The sequence below is a fragment of the Lynx canadensis genome, chromosome F2, assembly GCF_007474595.2.
Source record: "Lynx canadensis isolate LIC74 chromosome F2, mLynCan4.pri.v2, whole genome shotgun sequence".
Taxonomy (NCBI): domain Eukaryota; kingdom Metazoa; phylum Chordata; class Mammalia; order Carnivora; family Felidae; genus Lynx; species Lynx canadensis.
In genome coordinates this window covers 3,737,868-3,763,409 of record NC_044320.2, presented here as the reverse complement: position 1 = coordinate 3,763,409, position 25,542 = coordinate 3,737,868, and the positions used below count along the sequence as shown (strand labels likewise).

The following is a 25,542-nucleotide window of genomic DNA, read 5'->3' as shown; positions in this document are numbered from 1 at the left end:
TCAGGAGAAGCCAGGCTCTTGACTCTGAAGGCTGTGCTCCCCCTGATCTGCTGTGATTTCGGAAGACGGGCTGGCGCCTGCATTTTGCGGCCCCACCAGGAGTTACACATCCACCATCAGGGGAGATGTGGCGAACTCGTTTCAAGCTAAGGAGCTCGTCCTCCGACAGAACGGACATCTCTGAGAGCGAAGGTTATGTGGCTATTTTTTTCCAGCTGTTGGACTGGATCAACGGTCCAGGGACGAATCGCCAGCCAAGGGCCTGGGGGAGGAGGCTGTTGTCAGGAGCTGCCTGAGGAAGGTCAGGAGGCTCGGTCTTTGAAGTAGGCCTGACTGCTCAAGGTCTGGCTTCAAAGTGGCCCGGAGGCCAGCGCTTCCTTCTCAGGTCCTCAAATGGGAAGGAGCTATTTTTCCCCCAAACCTCTCAGTACTGCAGACTAAGCTGACCCACATTTGCTTCCAGACCTTTTTTTTCCTTCCTAAGAAATTAAACAGCTTAATTTCAAACACATTCCCTTAAGCATCTGCTCTGTGCTTGTTTAGCACATTCTGAATAATGCAGGGCAGACAAAAAACGAGGGTAAGGCACAGCAAGGCCAGCAGCCTGTCCCTGTCCTCCGATGGCAGCCCAGAAGACGGACAGACCAGAAGGGGACAGGCTGGGGTCCAGGGTGCCGGGTGTGACACGAGGGAGGTGAGGTGACCTCCAGGCCCCACTCACACTGGCCCCACACGAGCTCTCGGCCCTGAGCGTCTCCCTGCACCGCTCGCTTCCGGCAAGACTGTCCCTGCAGGGAGAGGGGAAGAAGCCTCAGAGCGGGAGCACTCAGAACTGGAATCCAGAGTTTCTACACCCAGACCTGTGTTCCTCCTGCTGCTGGTGGCTCCTGGTGGGGGTGGGGACGGCTCAGACAGGGTCCGTGAGTGACACCAACTGGAGGGAGGTCATCAGGCCACCTGGCCTCCATCTGCTCAGCCGTACACAGGGGCCGGAGCATAGCTCGGAGGGGGTGGCCGTCCCACCACGAGGGAGCACAGCCCCTCTCCCTTCCCCAGCTGACGGGCAGCGCAGCTCGGTGCAGTTCCGGGAAAACGACCCAGATCCATCCTACTTCATGGTGTTTGATTTGAAGCAAGTTGCCAAAACGTGAGCTTCTCCATCTGCCACAGGGGAAATGTCTGTGGCTCTGGATGGTCCCCAGATGCTAGCCCCAGAGTATGGGGAGGGCTAGTGCCTGCCCCCCACCTCCAGACCACCCACCATCTTCCAGGGCCCTACTGAGATGTAGGCGTGTGAGAAGGGCCCTTTCCACTTGGCCTGCCTTCCTTCTACAGCCTGGTGTGCCGGGGGTGACTTGGTCACCCCCGTAGCATGGACAGACGGCCCGAGACGCCTCCCCCACCTCCTGGCAAGAGCCAGAAGCCGGGAAGCCCCCTCCTCTGACCCGGAAGCTCCTCATGCCCTGCCTGGGTCCAGGGACCCAGAGGCCAAGCCCTGCACCCTTGTCTCAGTAGACGCTTCCAAAACTACTGACAAGACGTCCTGCAGCTCATCTCCTCCGTGAGAAGAAGCCGCGGGACTCGAACTTAACACAGAGTGCTGGAGCCAACAAGTGGCATGGCTCCTGCGTGCCCTTCAGCTCCGAATCCCGGGCCTGGCTCAGCTCCTGGCACCGACCCGACACGCTCACAAATCTGCCTCCCCAAGAAACCGTGAACGAATCCCTGTGCACACGAGCAGAGGACGTGCTGCCCCAGGCCTGGCCTCCAGGGGCTCCCGGCGGCACCACCAGGCTCAGGAAAACAGAGACGGGGGTACCGGACCCGACGCGCTCCAAGCGCCCCCGGGAGCACCTCCCATGCTGAGTGAGCGCAGCCTCTTGGCGGGAGGTTCCCCTTCCTCCGCGGGTGGGCCCCCTGCGGCTTCGACACCTGGAGCTCGGCCTGCCGGGCTGTGAGGCGCCAGGCCCCGCGAGGGACTCAGCTTCTGTGTGGTGCATGGAGCCAAAGGCGGGAGCCAGGAAGGACGGCGGGCACCCCGTTCCGAACGCGCCCTCGACCTTCCACGCCGAAGACTCTCGTACCTTTGCAAAGGGCTGAAGAGGCAAGCCCGTCAGCGCGGGGACGGTGGAGGCGCCCCGGCCACCACCGCGCATACCCAGGGCTCCCTGTCTCAGCCGCAGCCTTGGTTTGAGCGCTGCAGCTAAAAGCACACACGGGACGGAGGAGCCTGGGAGGGGCGCGCACGGCAGTCGGCCCGTTCTCCCCACGGCAGGCTGCAAACAGGATCGGAACAAGGGCAACAGTTAATCCTGCCCGGAAATGCCAATAAACCCTGTGCTTGCAGCAAGGACCGAAGCATCGGGGGCCCAGGAACGGCACTGCCCACCAGCGGGAGCCCCAACGCCATCCCCACCCTGAGTGAGCCACCCCCCCCCCGCCCCCACCCCGGGCACAGCCCCTCGGAGAAGGGTGCGTGGGGCCTGGCATATGAGCTACTCAAGGACAGGCCTCACTTCCCTAAAAGATGCCTTGCGGGGCCACAGGAGAAAAGCAGGTAGTAAGTACATACATTTATCACCGGTTGGCTGTGGATCCTCACAGCCACGTCTGGGTCTTAGATCAAGACAGTGCTAAGGCCACAAAGCTGGACGGGAGCCCTGAGCAGCTGCCTCCCAAGTCTGCCCGGAGGCGGAGGCAGAGGTGAGGGAGTGGGGCCGCCGTCCAGGAGGAGCTGGCTGCTGCAGGCCTTGCTGCCGGTGGCTTAGCAAGGACATGGCCCCCGCGTCCTGCCGCTCACCTGCACTTCTCAATGCACGTGGGCACCCACCGCGTCCACATCTCACCAGGCGTCCTTGCTCCCTTCCGGTGGAAGCCGCGCAGTACCCGCCCGCAGCCCTCACCAGGCCTCGGGAAGCAGGCAGCCTGGGGCACAGCGGAGGGACTCGGAGGCCTGCCGTTGATTTCCTGGCCAGGAGACCTCGGGCGGGTCGCCTCGCCTGGCTGGAGGCCCCAGGGCTCTCGTCTGTAACTCCGTGACTGAGTCCAAGGCTCTGATGCGAACGGATGTGGGAGCGCTTTGTGAGCTCATCCTCAGGGACCGAGGACATGGGCACCGGTATCAGGCATCTTCTCCAGTGGAGCAGGAAACGAGAGGCAGAGCCTGCGTCTACACTTGAAGAGTGTCCACACTAGAGGGGGAGGCCTGGGTGAAGTGACTTAAGACGTGAAGGACACCACCAGCCCAAGGGCACAGAGCTGGCACGGCCTACACACAAGCATCGCGTGTTCACACACGGGCCCACACTTGCCGCGTCCCTGCGGAGGACACCCAGGGCGGGGGTGACGTGATGGGGGCTGGGCCGCACCGGGAAGCTCCCCAAGGGGACCTGAGCCTTGGAGGATCTGAGGGCTAGGGACAAGGAGAGGCCGGCCAGGCTGCTGATGGGCCACCGGGCAAACGTGCAAGTGACCCTCTGGCAGAGGCTCCTCCCTCCTCAGGGCTCCCATGGCACCCCTGGATGGCGGCAGCCTGCGAGACACCCCGCGTGACCAGACGAAGCCCAGGGGTGAGGGGCAGGAGAGGGGAGGGGGTGCATCTCAAATGCAGGGGCTGACAGGACCTGGACGGGGAAGAACCACCACTATAAGGACATCCTCCAGCAGCAGCAGGAGACGCAGTGACTGGAGGAGGAGGGAAAGGGGCAGGAGGCAGCGGGGGAGGCGGGCTGCCGGTGGAGAGGCCTTTGTGATGGACAGCCGATGGGTGAGACAGGTCTGGGCTGCGGGGAGTGGCCGGCCTCACGCGGAGGCCCCGGCGCAGCAGCAATGGGGACAGTCTTCACCAGGTGAGCCCCCAGGCTGCCGCAGCCCCAGCCCGCATTCAGCAGAATAACCAAGTTCCGGTTCCCAGCAAGGCCCTATTTAACAGCCAGGGCTCCCGGCAGCCCGGAGGATGGGGGGAAACGTGGTCAGAGGACTCCTTCCTCTCCCGCATGACCTCCTCTACCAGAAGCCCTTAGTGCCCCGGCCTGTCCACAGAACCATCCACCCGGCCGGTGCCCGAGGACCTTTCCCGTGTTGTCCTCGGACGAGGCATCCAAGAAAGCGGGACCTCACTGAGGGGTATGGTAAGTCCTGGCTGGTCCGCGTCCAGACACCCCGTTCAATTACACTGAGCTCCAGCAAGAACATATATTCTCCCCCAAGCCCCGCATTCAGGGACTGGGAAAGGCCTGCAGAATCCAGAGAGAAAGGTTCCTGCAGTGCGGAAGCACCAGGGGCTAAAATTTACTATCATATGAAGAAACAATGGAAGATGAGAGAAAGACTGAAATGTCCACCTCCTGGGTCAGCAGGTCTCGAAATTTCTTGAAATACAGCCTTCCTGAAGGTACAGTGAACACCCAGGCAGTGTGACAGAGCGTAAGCCCCATGGTTGGCCCCAGACAGACACCGATCCCAATGCCAGCTCTGTGACTTCCCGGCTGGTGACCGCACAGCTGCTGGTCCCCACCTGCAGGAGGAGAGGTACTCTGCCTGAGGGGTAGCAGGCGCGTCATGCAGGGCGGGAGGGAGAGCCGAGAGCACCCGCACCCACGGGGAACTGCACGGCCACAGCCCCAGACAGACCCCTGCTGCCAGGGCACTGGTCCTGGAGGAAAAGCCTCAGCAGATGGCAAGTCCAGTATAACCATCGCTCATGGCCTCTGACCTGGGTGGGGGCAGGTCATTTACCCCACCCCCGAGAGGCCTGCCCCAGCCACTGGTGACAAAGGTGACTTATGCCTCAGCCAAGTGCTGTGTCCATGTGCCAGGGGAGGGCAGGCGGCCACCAGCATCCCAGGACACGGAAAGTATCATCAGGCCCAGGAGGGCGGTGTGAGGCCGCAGGGAACACGTGTCGTATGTGACCTCTGCCTGGCAGGTCCTGTGACCCTGGAACCACGGGCCTGACTTACATCTACACGAATTAGCACCAGTTCAAAGCAGCCGGCTCAGGTCTCTGGATTCCGTGTGGTCAGGCGGCAGGAGCAGAGGAGCGGTCGTCACCGCGGACGCTGTCCCCGTGGGGTCTGGCGGAAGGCTGCTCTCAGGGCCCAGAGCCGCAGGCACCCTCACAGATGCCTAGAGAGGCTCTCCTCCATGAAGTCAGGTCGTTCTGTCTGCTGGGAACACAGCCTTCCTCCCCAACGGGTCCATGAACTCCTCGAGGAAAGGGACTATTTCTCTCCTGCACTCACTCACCGAGTATTCGCTCAAGGCTCACTGCTTACCAGTCACTCAAGCAGCAGCTCTGTGCCCACTCCGTGCCAGGTAAGGAGCAGGCCGGGGTGTGGGGATGCAGACGTAACTTGGAGCTCCCAGAGAGCCTGTGACAGGCACGGATACCCTCAGAGAACCGGGCGAGCTCTGGGGCTGGGGGAAGAGTGGAGCCCAGGGAAAGGGGTGTTGGAGAAGAGTATACGCCTCACGCGGGCTCGGAAGAATGAATGAGCACGACTGGCCAGCCAGGAAAGGCAATGGCAGGGGCGGGGGCCTCACCTCACATCACAGGCAGCCTGGCAGAGCCCCGCCCCCTTCCTGCATAAGCCGAGTCCCGAGGCCCCAGGGAGGGTGGCTGTTGGGGGCATCTGCATGACAGAGCGGCCCCACACAGGACACCAGGGCCCAAGCGGGGGGAAGAGGGCGCCCGCCTAAAGGGCAGCCTGGCTGGGGTCCGGAGCATAAGCTGGGGTGTCCGCAGGGCAGGGCCCCTTCGCTGAGAGGCCAAGATCCTGTGGGGGAGGGGCTAGAGCAGGTACTTGCAGCCAGTTTCTCAGTGCCAAGGGAGAGGGGCACTTTTTATTTTCTTAAGTATTTATTTATTTTTGAGACAGAGAGACAGCGTGTGAGCATTTTGAGAGACAGAGCGTGAGCAGGGGAGGGAGGGGCGGAGAGAGGGGGAGACACAGAATGCGAAGCAGGCTCCAGGCTCCGAGCTGTCAGCAAAGAGCCTGACACGGGGCTCGAAATCACAAACCACGAGATCATGACCTGAGTCGAAGTTGGATGCTCAACGGACTGAGCCACCCAGGCGCCCCTGGTGGCTTTAAAACACTTTAAAGTTGGATTGCAAACCAAAATTCAACTCCTTGCTTCATCTAAGAGAACCACACGCGGGAAGAGAAAAGGACATCTTAAATGTTTAAAATAAAACGACAGGCAAAGGTATCCCAGCCCAACTAAAAGTAGGCAGGGACAAGAGTAATTGTATCAGACCAAACAACAAGCACCGAAACAGACAAAGAAGGGCACTTCAAGGGATACAGGGCACAGCACAATGAGGACAAGGAGGATATCTATGCACCACAGACCACCCACACTCGTCCTGTGGACCCAGGGCCACCGCACCCGTGGACAGAAGTCCCCTCAGGGTGAAGAGGGCCCACAGTAGCAGCAGCTGTAAGACACCTCTCAAAGTCTGTGGTGGTTCAAAGAAGTGAGCGTCCTAAAGACCTAAGCAACACAATTAATGAGGGAATTGAACGGATACGTGTTGCAACACAATATATTTAAAACCAGGAACATGCCTTCCTTTTCATCGTCTGTGGTGTGTTCACAAACAATGAAGCACAAAGAAACCTCAGTAAACTCTCAGAGGTGAAAACAGCACTAGGATGGTCACAATTCCCTCACATTACAAAGTCACCACAAGTTAAGGAAACAGAACACCTATGTTTTAAAGGACCCTGGGGACAAAGAGGAAACAAACTAAAATTGCACAATGCCTGAACCATATCAAACGTGGACATGTCAACTATCAGGACACAGGTAATGGGGTAATTGTAGGAAAATTCATAGCCTTAAAATCATTGCACTACTAATAGGACATTTTAAATAAACGGACTCAATGGCTGGCTCCGTAAGTGAGGAAAAACTAACAGAGTGAGCCCACACGAAGCAGCAGTGTGAGGACGGGAATGGCAGGTACTGACTTAGAGAAGGGAGAACGAGGGGCGCCTGGGTGGCGCAGTCGGTTAAGCGTCCAACTTCAGCCAGGTCACGATCTCGCGGTCCGTGAGTTTGAGCCCCGCGTCAGGCTCTGGGCTGATGGCTCGGAGCCTGGAGCCTGTTTCCGATTCTGTGTCTCCCTCTCTCTCTGCCCCTCCCCCGTTCATGCTCTGTCTCTCTCTGTCCCAAAAATAAATTTAAAAAAAAAAAAAAAAAAAAAAGAGAAGGGAGAACGGAGGGGGAGGAGATCATCAGTTAGCCGGCTGAATCAAGAAAAAGAGGAGGAAGAAAAACTATATAAAAGAAACAAAACTGAGAAAATGACCTCAGGTGAAAAGGCAGTTAAATACCAACAGAAGTCCAATGTTTAAAAAGTGAGCTCCTTCTGAAGTTCCGTAAAAACACGAAAGGTGTTCCACAGGCACAGGGTTCCGACTTTGCAAGTAAATGGTCTGGTGCACGATAGTATGAATGCAGTTAAGCCTCGAATTGTATAGTTTAAAATGGCCCAGATGGCATATTTACGTGTTTTTATCACAGTTTTAAATAAAGATGAGAAAGAGAGGCAAGAAAATGACATGGAAGCAAATACCCAAGCAAATATTAAAATATACTATCAACCCATAATAGTTACGAGGGTGGTTCTGCCTCATGGGTGGAAAAAGATCCATGGAAGAGAGTCCAAAAATGTTCCTACACACGAGAAAAATGACACTGCTTATTAGTGGAGAAAGTTTACCATTAAGTGACTTGGAGACAATTCAACAGTTTTCTGGGAAGAGAGGCTCCATGCCTCGTTCCTCACACCTTAATAAATTCCAGATCAAGAGGAGATCTCAGTGTTGCAGTGGATGAGCCCATGAAGCATGAGAATTTAAAATATGCATATAATCTAGAGGAGGGAAGTCTTTCTAAGCATGACACAGAAACAGAAGATATTTTTAAAGAGCTTGCTAAATTTAAAATAAGCGACTTCCAGCTTGTCTCGCTCATGTGAGGACTGGCACGCTTACTTGTTCCGACAATGTTCAGGAGAGCGAACGACCAGGAACCACCTAAGGGCTGGTCAGAAGGCGGAGTACGGACAGAAGAATGTGGCCGCTCCGTGTGGGCGGCCAGGGGAGGGTACCCAGGACCTGTCGGTAAGTGAGGAAGACAAGTGGCAGGACTCCCTCACGGGCTCCCCTGGGGGAGGAAAATGCAGCAGGCTCTGGCACAGCTCGGCCTGTGGGATGGGACGGCTCGGGGGGGGGGGGGGCGGGGAGGGGGACGGGGGCAGGACAGAGACTCCGCACACAGCTTGCTGCACCTCCCCAATTCTGAAGCCCGTTTGTGCCTGTTTATCTTTGCAAAAGCAACAGACCAAACGCGGAGTGTGTGGCCTCGAAGGGGTTACACTTAGATGGGAGCTTAGCAGGAAGCTTCCGATCAGAGTCTCTCCCTTTGAGGCAGGGGCACAGGCCTGGAATCACTCCTCACTCTGCCACCCGCATGCACGCCAGGGATGGGGACGTGAGCTTTCTATAAAACGAGGGTGGTCTTTCCAATCTCTCAGGGTTGTCGTGGGGACTGTGTGGCTTGGGGCACGTTCAGTGCCAGCAGACGTCCACCCCAGGGCATTCCCCACACAGGTAGTGGTGCTGATTTCGCTGGTACAAGTTTGAGAGCTGGGACATTTCTTGGCTTGGTGGCTCGGGTCTGTCATAACCAGGGTGCCTGGCCCACTTGTGCTGGGCAGGGAGCTCTCCCAACTCTTTGCCCATCAGGGACTGGAAACCTGCCGCCTGGCACCCTGGAGATCTCAGACCTGTCTCCTTCCTTCTCAGAGCTTGACAGCCGCACGCACACCTGTCCTTTCTCAGCACCTGTGGAGCAGGGGCGTGGTGTAGCACGTGCACTGGACCTCTCATCTCCTTCTGGATGGCCTGTCCTGGCCCAAGGGGCCACAGGGCACCAGGGAGACCCCATACACCACGCTGCAGAGACACGAACCTTGATTTCCCAGATTCGGAGTAAAAAGTTGAAAGGCATGGCCCCGTGGCCCATCCTCCCATGGGCAGAGACTTACTGCAGAAATCTTCTTCCAGAAGGAAGGTGGCTCTTAAAGAAAGCGGCAGGCAGCTGACGGCTGGGGGGCCCAAGGCAGCCCCCCTGAGCATGGCCCAGACGGGCACCTGGAAGGGGTTCAGTAGCCATTTGCTGGGTGGACGGCCGGGTGACTGGGGGCAGCACAGGGCATGTAAGAAAGAACCACAGGTCTGCAGAGAACCCTGGATCACAGGGAGCAGATCAGATGCGGAAGTAGCAACTTCGGGGACAAATTATATGATCTTTTCACTCACCAGCTTCTCCCGTAAGATACGTAATAACGCCAATCTCAGTGGGTGATTACGGAGAGTGAGTGAGGAGACAGAGAAAGCGACCACGAACTGTTCCTGACGTGCTGCGGTAAGCTCTCCACAAAGTTACTCTTTGGGGGGAAATCGTCACAAGAAAGCAGTGCTCCCAAACATTATTTTACAACTAGGATGCCTGGGACCAAGGAGAAGATTGGGGGGGAGGGGGGCGGGGGAACAGGTGGGAAGACGGGTCTCACAGAGGTGCCTGGCCCCACAAAGCCTGCCTCACCGGTGGGCCTGTGTACTAACACTCTCTCCCGGGCACAGATGCTTGGAGAAATCCACAGCCCTGTGCCATTGCCAAGTTCCCTGGGAAAGAGGCAGGGGTCAGCGGGCAGGCTGGGCCTCCAGGGAGGCCTGGGCCACCTGCGGCCACGTGTGGCTGTCGCCTGTCCTGCCGGACGGCTGGCTGGAACCTGCCTCTTCACGTGCCCTCTCGAGGCGTCTGAGACACGACATCACTTGCTGACTCGCCACAGCCATTGCGCACGACTCTCAGGTCGGAGACAAACTGAGCTCCACAAGGCCTCCACGTGACACATGTGACAAAAAGACACTCTGCTGAAGTGTCCCCATGATGCGGCCCCGCCTCGAGGCAAGGACAGCCTGGCTTCCTGGACCCCAGGTCCAGACTCCTGAACAGGGTTGCCGAATGCAGCAGGTGCCACGGAGGCAGGAGGATCAACGTTCAGACGCGACAGGCCTGCAGGTGGTTCTGTGCCTTGTCCCCAAGTGCAGGGCTGGCCCCTCTGGAACAAGGTGGCTGCAGGAGTCTGGTTCCTGAGCTGCCTCTGGCCTCTGCATCCAGGATGCCAGGCTGTGTGTGGATGGTCTGTTAAGCGACCTGGGTCCACCACCCACATCAGACCAGGAGTGTCCTGAAGGCAGGGATGAAGTGGAACTTCTATCTGGGTCTCTGGCACCTGGGACAATGCCTGCTACAGACTGGATGGTCAAATAGACAGCTATCCACTGAGTGAACGTACAAATCCCTCGATCCAACAATCTAGGTTTTCCCCGTAACCTTAGGTGACAGAAATCCCTGAGCACCTCCTACCCTGTAAAAGGAGAACAGTGAGTAAGGCCTTGCAGGCTCGCACAGGTTGGACAAACCGCACGGAAAGTGTGGACCCCGTGTCGCGCTCTCCAAACGTGAGGGCGTTGTTCCCTGAGGCAGGGCACCAGTGTCACACGTCTGCTGGTCCCCAGACCCGTGACTCTCACACCCATGCACGCGGCCGGCACATCATAGCTCGGGTCGGGGCCGGAGCGCATGGTGGGGCTGGCTTGATGATGACTCAGAAGATGTGCGCTCAAAATATCCACTGCCTAACACAGCCAGCACCTAACCTGTACTCCCGGCTGTCAACGAAAGCACAGACCATCCCTGATATACCTAGGAAGCTACGGAAAATGTCATCAGCTGAGGCAGGTGGCAGGGGGCACAGTAACGGGACACTGAAATCAGTGTGGCAGACCGCTTGGCCTCATTTGTCACCACACCCGGCACCCTACGGACCAGAAGGGAAACGGCCCTCAGGCAGTCAGGGGACGCTGGGCTCTGCCACCCGCCCTGTCCTCCCGCCTGGTGGGCAGGGCAGTTTCCAGCCGGAGACGGGAGCACCTGGGAAGCCGCAGCCCAATGATGCTGACCTGGGGTCCCGCCCTAGCCCCGCCCTGCCTCTGGATGCACCCCAGAACCCCAGCTTCCTCCTCCCCACGACCAACAGGCACCCAGCAATTCCGTGGTCCCCCACCTGCCTCAGAGGCAAAGAAGCGCGACCTCGCTGGGATCACGGACATCTCCGCAAACCCTCACTGAGGACCTGCTGCCGTCGCGGCCTCCGTAAGAGACCGAGGCTCAGAGGACTCGTCCGCTCGCACGAGGACGTCACCACGAGGAAGCAGCAGAGCCGAGGCCAAGATGCATGGCAGCCTGGTGCCAACAGCGTGCCCGTCCGCGCCAGGTGACGCCACCATCACACACAGATGCCGACACGTTTGCGCTCTCCAACCGCCCCAGGAAACAGTAACGACTTCAGAGATTCCTTGCAGAGGGACTGACCCCCAAACACGGAAAAGCTCTACGTGCAAGCCGCTGCATGCAACCTGCAGAAACATGAACATCTCAAAACAACCCAAACATCCAACAACAGACCAAGCGCTACGTGACCTCGCATCCGTCTGATGAGGTTACCACTAGGCCTTTAACAGCGAGCATTCGACAGGCCTGTGATACAGGAGATACGTTTCGTCAAGTAAAAAAAAAAAAAAGAAAAAAAAAGACGCAATATACAAACACGGTCTGGGCATCTCTATAAACAGAATTTAAATTTGGGGATAGCAAAAAGGCTTAGAAATACACAAAAGTTCAATGAAATAGAGGTTGTTTTGGAAGCTGGGAAGAGGGTCATTTTTTTCTGACCACGTTTCTGATTTTGCCTGGCTTTCCGCGGTGAGAATATATTCTTTTTATCGAGTCATCTGGTGGAAAGGTCCAGATTCTAGTTGAGGGCGTCTGCCTCTGAATGCGGATCAGTCACCCCTCAGCGGGGCGGTGCCGGACAAGACGGCTGACGTGGCCGAGCCGCAGCGTCCTCGTTCAGGGAAGGACACGTGCAGCACGCGAGGGTACCAGAAGTGACCATGTGGGTCCTCGTACCTCGCCTGGTATGTTAGACACACGTGCAGAGTGGTGAAAGTAACAGGCTGGATGTTGGGTGGCCCACCTGAGCCTGCTCTAAGTCAGAGAGAGGACCCTGCCGGCACAGGCCAAGCCGGCCAGCGTTCGGTCAGGTGAGCGAGGGCCCGGCCGGGCTAGGCCCCCTGTGCAGCACAATCTGGACCCCCTCAGGTCGGAGGGGGGCCCAGTCATGGGGCGGGGACGGGGCAGACCCCAGGCCAGCCTGCCGTGAGGAGGGGGGTATAACCTGCGGGGTTACGGAAGGGTGGGCACTGGCACGGGCAGCGGCCAGGGAGGAAGACCCTGTCCACTGTGGACAAAACCCACCGCTGTCCCTCGTGGGCCACCGCACCAGAATTGTGCTCACAACACCACAGAGGAAGTGGCCTCAGAAACCCCAGTGCCCACAATGTCCACGTCGCCATCAACAGTCACGTATTCACTTAGCAGAACGGCTCAAGGGACTTAACGTTCACGTCTTTTGACTCAGGAACTCCGAAACTACATAACTGGTCCAGGCAGAAAACCAGACAAAAATCTGAGCATGAAGATGTTCACTGGCAACAGCCAGATACGGTAGCAGTCAAATTAATTACAACACTCGGACCAGGAAGACATTATGCGCGGTTTCTGGGGGTGTTGACGCCGTGGGTATAAGAACTCGGCTGGTGGGATGATCCAGGACACGACAGGTGTGGCACCCGGCCGCCCCCATGCAGGAAGCGGCACACGTCCTCCCAGCGACACTGCTTGGCACAGTGCCTTCCAGGTCCTAGGATTTTTTTTTTTCAAGCCATACATCTTCTCCAGGATAACATAACTAACACCTGTGTCATCTACCAACCTACTGCTGCGCAAATGACGCGTGTAGGACAGCTGACCCAAGTTGTGTTAACAGAAAAGAAAAACACCCATAAGGAATCCAAAGCAAAGGCAGGGACCTCCAGGCGGGCTCTGGAAGGAGTCCGGAACCTCTGGGACCCACTGCAGGGTGTGGCTACGGTGGGACCCTGTGGGCCCTGGCCAAGTTCTTTCTTTTGGTGGACAGGATATGTTAACACAAGTTTTGATTTCATTTTGTTTCACAGGGCTGGTTTCCTGGGCCTGTCCCAGCCCTGGAGGCAGGGCGGTCTGGGTGTCTGAGCCTGCTCAGCTATCCACACCTGGTGGAAACAGCTGGCTGTGTCCAGGTAAGCAAGAGATCGGACATTCCAACCTGGAAAAGTGGGCTGAGGGAAGCCCCCCATGGTGCAAACACTGATTCTCTGCAGAAACACCCCCTTCCTTCCACTCAGGCTGGACGCACCAAGGAGCCCCTTGGGTGTAAAAGGCCATCCATTCACTGCTGTCACGTCGGCAGCTCACGGACTCCCGCCGTCCTTCATCTGTGGGAGCGGGGAGCCGGGCAGCGAGGACAGACCCCCCTCCCCCGCAGCATGTGGGGGTCTCGCAAACTGATAGGGGAGGAAGGGAAGGCCAGGAGAAAGGTTTTTCTCTTCAAGCCCCTGGGACAATTCCCATGTGTTTCTAGTAGGCAAAAGGAGGAGATCATACTTTAACTAACCAGAGAAAAGACTTGACACTAATTACAACGATATCTGGGGTATAAAAAAAAACAAAAAAACACACAAACTGCTTGCTCGCATCTGACCTAAAATAGATTATATAATGAAACCGTTTCCAGAAAATAATGAAGCCTCTCACTTCAACAAAAATACACTTAGTTTGTTTCTCAACAAAGCAGTTTTGACTCCTATTTGGGGAGACACAGGCCAGGGTAACGGCTTCTGGTGCAACAGGAAGCAGACATTTGGATAGATCGTTCCAGGTGAACTCACAGGCCGAGGACCCAGTCAGGGTGTTGACCACACAGGCACCCTTCCGGGCTGACCCCGTGCGAAGCCGTCAGAGCTCATCCAGAGAAGGGTAGGAGCAAGGAGGCTGCACACCTGCTCGCGTCCGCCACGCCAATCACTCAAGACCCAAACGCAGAGGGGGGACGCGGCCACGCGCACGAGGCCAAGTGCCACCACGGAGGAGGTCGGACTCCGCGGCGGCTAGAACCATACGGGGTCTCGACGTCCACCGCCACACGCGTATCTGGAGGGCGCTGACCCTTTCACGGGTCCGTGCTGACGGGACACGTCTGAAGACACACCCTCGCCGTGGCCAGCTGGCCCACGCAGCCGCGCGCAGGAGCAGATGCGGGCGCGGGGAGGGCCGCGCTCACCCGGCGGGGACCGGCAGGTACTCACCCCACTGCAGCGGGGCCAGCTGCAGATGCTCCAGGACAAGCTGGCTCAGGAGCCCTTCCACGCTCGCCTCGCCGGTGCGCTTCAGAGATGGGTGAGAGCCAGTCAAGGAAAAACCTGTTCCCGCCGAGCCCCAGGGACAGGAGGAGGAGTTCTGGAAATTTCTACAGACTCCCACACGGGAACCCTCCCACAGCAGATCCAGGTCCCCCTTCTTCGCCAGTGATGGCCCAACCAACCACTGAGACGTGACCTGCGGGTGGAAAACAGGCATATAAGCACGGTGAGTGCCTCTGTCCCCTCAACCTACATCAAGTAAAGCCTCTGCCGTGTAAAGAAGGGGAATCCATCGGGATCATTCTGATCCAGCAGCTATTCTCGCTGGCGGAAATAAGGAAAATGGAAGTGTTTTTCCTTAATGAGGCAAACTATGGCTCATTGTTCAATGTAACCCGATGTGTTTCTGGACACGTGTTGGCTTCATGCTGGTTTCCTGTCTGTCGTGCTACACGTCTTGATGTAATCACACATATTATTACAAATGGCTCACTTAGGCCAGTTCGTAATCGAGGAAGTCAAGGTTTCTCAGCAAGTACCAGTGGATGAAGAAATTAGGTTTAGGAAGGCAGAAAATAGATGTCTCCTGGGCACTAATATTAAACAGCCAACGCGGCGCTCAGACACAGATCCGCAAACCTCTTTCCCTTTTCCTACGTGAATTTAAGCCACAGAATGTAAGTTGCAACCAAAAGGGAAGAATTCAGTTCCTGACACTCTTCCCTGATTAGGGAAGTGAAAAGAAAACCCTCTTCTTTCTGCTTTTAGCAAGTTAACTGCACCCAGGAAACACATCGTGGCTCTAATCCAAACCATGGGTGGACATGCATGGAGGATGCCGAAATAACTCAGGAGCTCGAACCTGGGAGGCTTACATCTGGGTGGAGATGACAGCACAGGGACAGGGGGCCGTGCCCAGCAAGACGGAGGGCAGCTGCGTGGGGACGAAGCCACGCAGGCAGGGCAGATCAGGGCCCAGGGGGAGGCACAGAGGCACCAGGGCCCCGAGGAACAGAGACTAGAGCTCCCAGTCCTTCCTGCCGAAGGGCCTGGCACACGGGGGCCACGTGATCATCTGGGTGGGAGCGTCTGGGCGCAGGGACACTGAGAGCAGTGAGGACACACCAGCCGGGCACCCAGGAAAGCTCGAGAGGGCAGGGCTGAGCGCGCACGGCAACAGGACTCCGCGGGGAGAGCAGGCTGAACAGTGCAGTGACGCCGGGATCCCTGCCTCCCACTCCGCCCCTAAGTCCTTCTTCAGCTATTTAGGACTTCTTCCAATTCTTCCAAAACACCATGTGCTCTCTCTGGACTCCATGCTTCCCGCAGCTGTGCTGTGTTCCTAGAAGTGCTTCTCCCTGCCCTCCTCCTTCAACTCTCAAGCCCTCCCTGAGCCCCGTCCCTGCTCTGAAGGCACTCGGGCCTCCCTGTGGCAGCCCGCCCCAGATGTGCCCACTCTCCAGTGCTCAGCCTAGACACCAGCCCGGCAGCTGCATGAGGGCCCAGCCCTCGTCCTGGGACCTACACAAGGCCCTAGAGTTGCTCGGTGGATTCTGTCTGATGAATAAACAAACTCAGGATGGTTACACGTCCTCGACAGGTGGTACAGGAGCCCACAGCCCTCAACACGCAGCCCAGAGGCCGCAAGACCCGGAAACTTCCCTACCCTGAGCCCAGTGCCTGCCTCTAGCCAGTGCCCTCTGCAGACGCTTGGCCCCAAACTCCAGGGAACCCGTGCTGCTTGCCCCCACCACACCAGCCCGGACATCAGCTGGGCAGGCGTGAAAGCAGGCTCCTTTCGGCCAAGCTGAGCTCCCCAACAGATGTGGGAAAACACGGGGGCACTGGGGCCCGAGCCAACGGCACCTGCCCCCTCTGTCCCTAGAACGGTGGGTTCTGGATACCCTCAACCTGGCTGTGAGTCCTGGCACCACCACTGACACGCACTGGTCAGTCTACCTACGTTCCTGGGTCTATTTCCTCACCTGTGAATGGGCGTAACAGCCCACGAACTTCACAGGACTGTCCTGAGGAATAAATGGAACTGCAGTCCGGGCCACGGTGAGCACGCCATAAATGTCCCGTCCACGCAGACCCCTCCCCGGGCCCTGACGACGTCGTGCCTGGTGCGCGGCCAACCACAGAGCGCCAAGGACTGTGAGTCTCCATGTCTCGGAGGCCCCAGAGTCAGCAAGCTCGTGGGGACAGCTCTCTCTCTCCTCTCTCTCCTCTCGCTCTCTCTCTCCTCTCTCTCCTCTCGCTCTCTCTCTCCTCTCTCTCTCTAGGAAGGCAAGCATGGTGGTGCTGGGGACTTATCTCCAACAGAAGAGGAAACGGAGTCCTTGGAGGGAGCGAGCGTTGGTGCACACACCCGACCCCAAGGCCCCGCTGGCCCTCCTGCTCCCTCAAAGTGGCAATGGGGTGGCATTCCCGAGCAACCCCGCGGATGCCCTGGCCCCTGGGTGTGTCACAACCGCGCAGTGTCCTTCCGTCCTCAGGCCACATCCCAGTGAGGGGAGCCCACTTCTTGGCACAGAGTGTGGGGGCATGGAAGCCACCTGGGGAGGGTCCTGCCAGTTTCCATCCCCCCAGCGGCAGCCAGGGCCCCTCAGCTCCATTACCTGCACAGCAGAAAGCCCGGCATCCAGGATGCATTGCTCCTCAGGGGTGACCGGCGCAGCCCCCTGCCCAAGCCAGGACAGACACACAGCGTCCCAGACGGAACCCCGCACTCAGCACTCCCACCCCCACTGCTCGGGAGCCCGGGGGGCTTACCCAGCTGGTGACAGGCTGACAGGGGGAGGAGGGGGTGCATGCCAAGACAGGCCGGAGCCTCATACCGAGACTCATTCCAGATAAGTCAAGCTCCAGAACGGAGGACCCTCTCTGCCCACATCTTCCTGCAGGCGTTGCCCCTCTCAGTTACTCCTCTGAGCCTCACTCAGGCCGAGTGGGGGACCCTGGCTGAATGGGGAGAGGGCCCAAGGCCACCCAGGGTCTGGTCTCTCTACTTTAAGACTGGGAGGAGAACTTGTCTCCAACATGGGACTCTGAGATCCCAGAAACTTGTTCTCCCCAGAACTGGGCATTTAGGTCCAGAGTGGGGTTCAGAAAATATCTGTGGTTGTCTGTGATTGGCCACCCGGCTCCCCCAGAGGAAGAGGGTTCAGCCTGCTGCTTAGACCACCTGCTTTCACAGCAGCTGAAGATAACGGGCCTTCTCCACCCCAGAGCCAAGGAGCATTACCTGTGCAAACAACCACTGAGTAAATGGCAACGCACTCTGCCTTCCCAGAAATTGAATGTTCTCAAGAGAAGTGCTCAATATTAAAAATTTATTCACCGGGAAGGTCTCTGTCTTAAGGAACGGGACACTGTACGGTGTTTAATTTCCATGGATAATGACTGACCGATCGTGTTTCTTCCTCTCACCCCACGGATCCAAATATTCTAATTTTAACATGGGAGACGCCGTATTAACTTACTTCTCCAGGTGAGGAATGTGACAGAAGTGATTCCGGTCAGGGAAGAGTGGAGGGCTTCTCTGGAGAGGGGAATGCAGGGCCTGGCCCACACAGGGGGGCGAAGACCCGCCCTAGGAGGGGGCAGGCACCTCACTACTTCAGTGTCGCCTCGGGGCGGGGGGGGACGTGCTCATGTGCTTGCTCACGGACGGGCGTGCGGGCGTATGCCCACGGCCAGACCAGAGCACAGCTCACCAGGCCCCTTCTTCTCGCTTGGCGCTCACGGTCTAGTGGCAACGGGCCAGGCAGGGCCAGCTGCCCTGTGCTGCCTCCTCAGACTCCCCAAATCCCTCAGGCATGTGGGCTTTTGGGGGGCAGGCAAAACGTTCAGACCCCAAGCTAACCCTATGGATCCACACGGGTGTGAGTGTGCAGACTGTAATAGCCAAGATCACTTTCTGGCTGAGGCCTGGTCTAAGCACCTTACACAAACTGACTCAAAGTCTGTCACCCACTAAGTACTATGCCAACTTTGCACACGAGGAAATGGAGGCACAGGGAGGTTGGGACACTTGCCCAAAGCCACACAGCCACGATTAGTGCCCAGATAGTCTCACTCCAGAGTCTATGTTCTTACTGCTCAAAGCAGACAACAACGTAAGACCCAGGATGTCAAAAGTTCGGTTCGTGAGCCAGTGTATACACACCAGCGTAGAGTCACGAACACCCATGTGGTATTCCGCTCCCCACCAGCACTCACTCCCTCCCAGGCCTCACCCCACAGAAACCCTGACGTTGGGCCCTCTCGGCAGTGCCTAAAGGAACACAGAGAAATTACCCCCCGGGCCAGGGGCTCTCATGGGAAGAAACCAGGGCCCCCAAGACAGTCCTGACAGTCCAGCTGCCTCTCTCCAACACAGAGCTGAAGGAGAAACCGTTGTACCTCCCAGGACAGTCTCCCTTTGAGAATCCGTGAGGCAGAGGCCCGAGGGCCTCACCAGGAAGAAAGCAATACAAAAAGTGACCACACAGGAGAGGGAGGCGCGGAGGAGGGGCCACCCTGACAGCATGAGAGTAGGGGTGTCTCCTCCATGTATTAACTCACACCGCACGGCCAGGGTGCAGACACCCGAATCCCGTTTGTTATCGTAAACACAGCAGCGCGCTCCAAAGCCGCTCCGTTTGTGGCTGTCCTCCAATGATCACAGGCACTGATGCCTCAACATCTATCTCCCCGGGGGCACCGTGAGCACGTCTTTCATCGTTCAAGTGCCAGCGTCTTGCACGATGCCTGGGCCCCAGTGATAGCTCGATAAATGTTGACATCACCTAATGAATGAAAGCGTGAATGCACATTTGCGTGACTGTCAGCATGTAGAAGTGGGTGGCTTTCATCAGAGGCTAACTTTCACTGGTGTGCGGTGCCCCCAGTTCTCACTGCCGGAGCAAGGAAAGTAGGACCCTCTGATAGGATTACTCCAGCGTCACCGTGGGATACCCGGTAGAGCCCTCAGCACAGCCAGGCACATGTGGCTATTACAACAGTTCGGAATGTGAGGACACAGAGCCTCGGAGAGGTGGGCAACTTGCCTGCTGTGAGTGACAGAATGGCCATGAGGCCTGGCCCATTACTCAGCAGCACAGGGCACGAACAGGGAGCGTGGCTGGGTTTCTCAGCTAATAGGAGCCCACCTCCCTCTCCAGGAGGCACGAGGTAGACACAAACGCACTCCCAGGCAACGCTGGCCCAGTTCTGTGGACTCCTCTGTGACCAGCGTTCAGCACTGCAAGCCTGACCATGGCCAGCACATGGCTGGTCTGCTCCGTCCCTGTCGGTCAATCAGCCAGAGCAGCACACGCTGCCATGACACCACCAGGGAGAAACACGAGGAAACAGCTTTTCGTAGAGAACTTAGAGATTTTAGGCAATAGACTCTCACCTGGGATGGGTCTCTAAGAGGGGATGGCACCTGTCAGTCCCATGCTGGGACTCCTCTTTTCCAATCCCTGAATGAATAAGATCCATGGGAAACAGGGTGAGGGGTCACCTCCCTCCCAAGAGAATGATCCAGGAGTGGGCCAATGCCAGCCCCCAGTGAAACCACAGACCACTGTGCAGGTACTGGGTGGTCACGAAGAGTGGGGTCCTTCTTGGGATAAATCACTTCTGCTGAGTCGGTCCCCTAGGCCCCGATCCTGCCACTCACTCGGGTCAGCATCTCCCTGCTGTCATGGCCCCGGTGCTACCCAGAGACAACCTCCCTGTTGGGAAAACACATCCCCTGCAGAGTCTGATGAAGGACTAGAGCCCAGGGACTTGCCAGGCAGTGGCAAAAAGCAGTTACATTTCCCTTCGCTCCCTTTGCGGCCACCATGTGAAGAGCTACTTTCTCTTTATAAAGACAACACCAAGTCCCCCTTCCCTAGCTCATGACCATGTCCCTGCACAGCACTCTGTGATTCACTGTAATCAAAGAGATGAAGGGAAAGCGGTATTTCACGTGTGGCGCCGGCCAGGTAAGCCAGCCTCGCGCTTTTCAGTTTGGGTTTCGGCTGCGACCTGGTGGGCCACGTGCCTCACAGGCACACAGAAATTCACTCTCAAGGGTGACCAATTCCCAACATACAACACGCTCCCAGAGGAATTCTAAGTCTCAGACTCAAAGACATACATCCCAAAAGACGGGGGCTGGGGAAGGGAACAAATGTTGGGGGCATTCCTGTTGAGGCAGGTTCTGTGGCAAGCGTTCTACATGTTCCCTTCAACCAGGGGGGGCTGTTCCTGTTGGCACAGGGCAGATGAGGAACTGGAAGCCGGGAGCACAGAGCAGGGAATCCCCCAGAGATCCTTGCACCTCAGGCATCCCAGGGCTTTCCCACAGAATGGCAGCTCCACAAAGGAAAGAGATCTTGTTCGACATTACAGCTTCCAGACGGGCCAACCTCCAAAGTTCGAAAACCCCCGTGATGGCAAAGCTATGGGAGTACAGGCATAAGAGTCACACTCTGCTATTGGGCAAAGGAGAAAGTTTACTATGAAGATGCAAAGTTTTCCAAGGCGTGCACAGTTAAGTGGAAAAACCAAGATGCAAAACATTCTTTACACAAAATACTTTTGTGTAAAAAAAAAAAAAAGTCTATGTGTTTGCAATTATAGTTTCAGTGAGAAATTCTGACATACGTGGAAGGAATGGAGAAAAACGGGCATGTGGGGATGATGGGCAAGATGGCAACACCTTTTTTTAAGATGTGTTGAGCCACGTGCATCTTTTACACATTTAAAATCAACACTTTAAAAAAAGTCAACAATACAGTTCTGCTGATAACATTATGAAACAACACCGGGAGCAGCTGAAGTCAACACGCCTCATCCCAGTCAGAAGGGAGAGGGGCTCAGCATGCAGGTTGTCAGCGGATTTGGGTTTAACATGCACATTTTCATGTTTCTTTCTTTCCTGATTCCCTCCAGGGGTATCAGATTAAGACTTCAGAACATGGTATATTACTTCCTCTTGGGAAAAAAAAAATATGCCAGACTTTCGAGGCAGATCTCACCACAGTGCTTGAAACGTAGAAATCGTGCCTACTGGACAGGGCCAGGATGAGGAGTTTTGAAATGATTATCAGAGGAGCAAGTTAGTGTGTGAGTAGTTACAAAGTTGCCAAATGGCACTGGGGCTCTGGAAACCATTCCAATAGCATATTTCTGTATTAATTTGCTTTCGGACATGAGCCATAAAATTATACAGCTGAGCTAATAAAGCTAATTACCTGTATGCACGCCCCTCCCTTTCAGCCCCATAAGCCACCAAAAAACAATCTGCTGTCTGAGCCTGGACCCAAATGCAAAGCTGGCTGACCAGTCAGTCATGCAGCTGCCCTCATCACCTGCTAGTACACGCAAGACCGCAACGTGGCCGTAGTGAGGGTGGAGGTGGAAGCGGTCACTAAATGATGATGGTGATTCTAATCCCTGTCATCATTTCTGTTAGAAAGAACGTTTCCAAAGTGCTTCCCATGAGAAAGGCCCTTTGGTAAGGAAGTGATACGTATCGTTGCAATTTAATGCTATCTTTAAGACTTCAGAACCCGATGGGTGTAAGGTAGGAGCTATTTCTATTTCAAAAAATTCTTTTCAACTTGGGCACAAGGTGAGAGCAAGAAAGGTGACACAGCCGTGAGGCGGCGGCAGGATCCAGGTAGTCTGACCCTGCAGCCCCCAATCGGGACCCCACTTTCTGACAGCTTCCGGTAAACACTGGATCAATTCTTCACGGTACCCTCGGTGTGGACCCACAACCTCCACACCGGACAGACAAGGATCTTTCTGTGCACAGGGCTGGGTCAAGCCAGAGCCCCGAGGCTGCGGGGGGTGGTGGAGCTGGCCATGCGGGGAACTCTCCGTGGTGCTGAAAATGCTCCCTGCCTTTAAAACCCTTTCTGGACACCCAGGACACAGCAATCACATCTCCAAGCAGTCTGCATGTCTTTGTCCTGAGATCCTGCTCCTGTCCCTTAGGAGGTCAAGGATGCGATGCCGCAGCAGGACTGTGGAGCCCCTGTTGGCATGGACCCAGGCTTTGTGGGTCTCCTAAACCACACCCACATATAATGATCAACAATCTGTGTGCCTGAACCAGGAGAACACACAAGCTCCCAGCTCTGGTTAGCACAACCCACATTCTGCCTCTGGGGTCCCCAAAGGCAGTATCTAACTCCCAGCAAGAAATGCCAAATGTCCTTTATGGTGCCCTCCATGCTTGCCATTTCTGCCTCAAAAACACTGCTGAGTTACCTAGAGTCACTGCTGTTGGCTCACTCCTACTGGTCACAAACCCTTGAAAGGTGGTGATCCATGAGCCCAGGGTCTGGTGCTGGACCTTGCTCAGCATGAACTTCTGCCCTCCCCTCCCCAAACTAGCAAGGTCAATAAGCAGGCAGCCATACCTTCCCAACTGCTTAGCTGAATTCAGAGGACTGCTTGTGGTCGTAAGCCCCAGGAGAGTAGGTGTTGTCTCTGGTCACCAGCACTGTGTCTGGCACACCGTAGGTGCTCAATAAATGCCTGCCTCTTTTCCCTGAGCACGTATTATGTGTTAGTTACCTACAAATCATCTCATACAGTCCTTACAACAATGTCAGATTGATGAAACCTCTTCGAGGATACTAAGAAACTTCTCCAAAGCCACATAGCCAAGAAGAGTGTGAGGTTCACATGCAGTTGATTCCAAGTGCACTGCTCATTCCCTGCTAGACTTTCTTCACACATGCCACATGTTTCCAGGGAGATGTGTCGTAAGTCCACCGTGTAGCAGATGGAATGGGTCAGGATCTCACCTTCAAGACATCTTCAAAGCAACAGACTCAAGATGCCATGGGGCCCCAGAAGGCACCTTGTTGAGGTCAAGAGTCTCTTGAACCCTAAATGGCTCACTCTTCCTCCCGTGAGGTGATCCATGAAGTCCTGGGGTAGGGCCTAAAGGTAGTGGGCACCCAGATGTGTCCAGCAATATTGGCTCAAGCCCACAGGGCGTGGGTATGTCTCACAGATGAGACAGTGTGGTACCCAGTTCTAGCACTGTAAGGCATGTGTTAAGTGAGGTCCCCTTCTGGAAGGTTTAGGGCTGGGGGAGGAGGAGGAGAGATGATGCTTCCTGAATGGCAAGAACAGCCCCAAACTGGCCAATGATGAGTACCAACACGAACCTAGCAGGCCATCCCTAAGCTCTGGGCTCCCACCTAATTCCCACTGTAGCACTGGTTACCCAGGCTCCAGACATCTGTTGCCATAACTGATTCCCCAACTAAGCCAGGGTGAGCACCCTGGGGGCAAAGACCAGGTTTCCTGCCTCTAAGTCCCTAATTCAGACCTATGGAGTTGAGAGGCAGTAAAAGTCAACTAAGTAAGTTTTTCCAGGAATAACGTAGAAGGAATTGTACTGGTAGCTTTAAGGTATCATCTCTGCTGGGCCACAGTTTATCATCACGTCGCTACCTGCGCAAGCTTGGGTCAGTGACCATTTACTGAGCACCTACTGGGTACCTAGACCCTTGAGTGTGCAGTCCATGATGACACAGCACCCTGAAGGACACCATGGTGAGGACATGTCTGAGCTTCATGCCCACCCCATGCGAGAGCTGTGCAGCAGAGAGGAGACATATGCTTACAGAAGATACACAAACATAATGAGTGACCCCCATGCTCAGAGAGACCTCATTCTATATTCCTTTTCCACACTCAAGGCTCAGAGTGCTGCCATTATTCTGGTTTTCCTCTGTAGCATTTTACCTAGCTAGCTAGCTAGCTAGCGTGTGTGTGTGTGTGTGAAAGCATGTGCAAGTGTGTGAGCGGGGGAGGGGGAGAGGTAGACAGAGAATCCCAAGCAGGCTCCACACTGTCAGCACACAGCCAGGTGTGGGGCTCAATCCCATGAACCATGAGATCATGACCTGGACTGAAATCAGGAGTCAGACGCTTAACCGTCTGAGCCACCCAGGCGCCCCTCCGCCTAACATTTTAGAGCAGAAATGGATGTCAGGTGTCTGTAGCCCAACAGGAACCCCAGTCCTAGCAGTGATCCTCCATATGTTAACTCGACACCCTGTGAGAGCTTCACCAAGAACACGAGACAGCAGAGACAGACCTGCACCGCCCTGTACATCTTTGCAGGTTCTTGCACCAAATTCCCAAAAGAAGGCAGTGCAATCGCACGATACAAAAACAAACACGTCCTGGAGACACCATGCCCAGAGAGCAGTGGGGTGAGAAGCACCAGAGCCATCTTCCTAAAGGGAGTCTCATGACAATGCTCCCTGGCCCAAAATCCTGCTGTGGCTACTTGCTGCTCGTGGGATAAAATCCGACTCCCTAGAAGTTTATGCAAGTTCCCCATGGGTTTTTCCGTGACCTCCCCCCCCCCCACCCCGTTTTGCACATCTCACTCCCGAGAACATGTACCAGCCACATCAAACTACCAGTACTTCTTACAACAGATGGTGCTGCCTCCTGCCTTGGTGCCTTGACTCGCGTCCTCTCCCTGCCTGGAACCCTCTTCAGTCTTTCTAGTGAGCACACCCCAGTCTCTGGAGCTTAAACTCCACTTCACCTGCGACGTCCTCTCTGACCCATGCCCAGCCTGGAAGCCAGCCCTTCCTCCCCCGCTGGCTGTGGTGGCTGAACCCTGGAGTATCTTTCCTGAACTGGTCACGTGCATTTGTCCCCGTGTGCCTCCACCACTGCAGCGTGTGCACTGTGATTCATACCAAGTACTTGTTAATACCTACTCCGTGTACTGTGCTAGCTGTCGTGGACAGAAGGCTAACCAAGACGAGAGTCTTCCTACTTTTAAGGAGTTCAGTCTGTTGTGTAAGGATTATATATTATTATTGCTCACCATTATTAATTAAACTTAAGATGTGGGCACAGTCTTTTTATTTACAACATTCTCCGTGCATACTCAGTTAATATCCTATGTGTCTTGAGAACCATGAATGTTTGCTTCCAAATCTTTGAAAAGCAGCTAGATGCAAGGAAAATGCAGGAAGTTAATAAAATACCTTCCCTCTCATCTTCTGCTAGACCATTAGCAGTGAAATACTTGGGAATGTACTACAATTTGAAAACACTGAGCAGTTTTTTGAGGTCTTGTCTTTATTCGTGTGACTCAAGTTTACCATGAATTGGTGTTCTGTTA

General features: G+C 55.9%; 1 protein-coding gene across 4 annotated transcripts in view; it reads right to left on the bottom strand.

Moving 5' to 3' along the window:
- TRAPPC9 (trafficking protein particle complex 9) overlaps positions 1 to 25,542 on the bottom strand; it is a 575,975-nt gene that overhangs the window by 106,194 nt on the left and 444,239 nt on the right. For all 4 annotated transcript variants that reach the window (XM_032592000.1, XM_032592002.1, XM_032592001.1 and 1 more), the window contains one exon: positions 14,331 to 14,421. In XM_032592000.1, the coding sequence (XP_032447891.1) occupies positions 14,331 to 14,421 (91 nt within the window). The remainder of the gene's footprint in view (positions 1 to 14,330; positions 14,422 to 25,542) is intronic.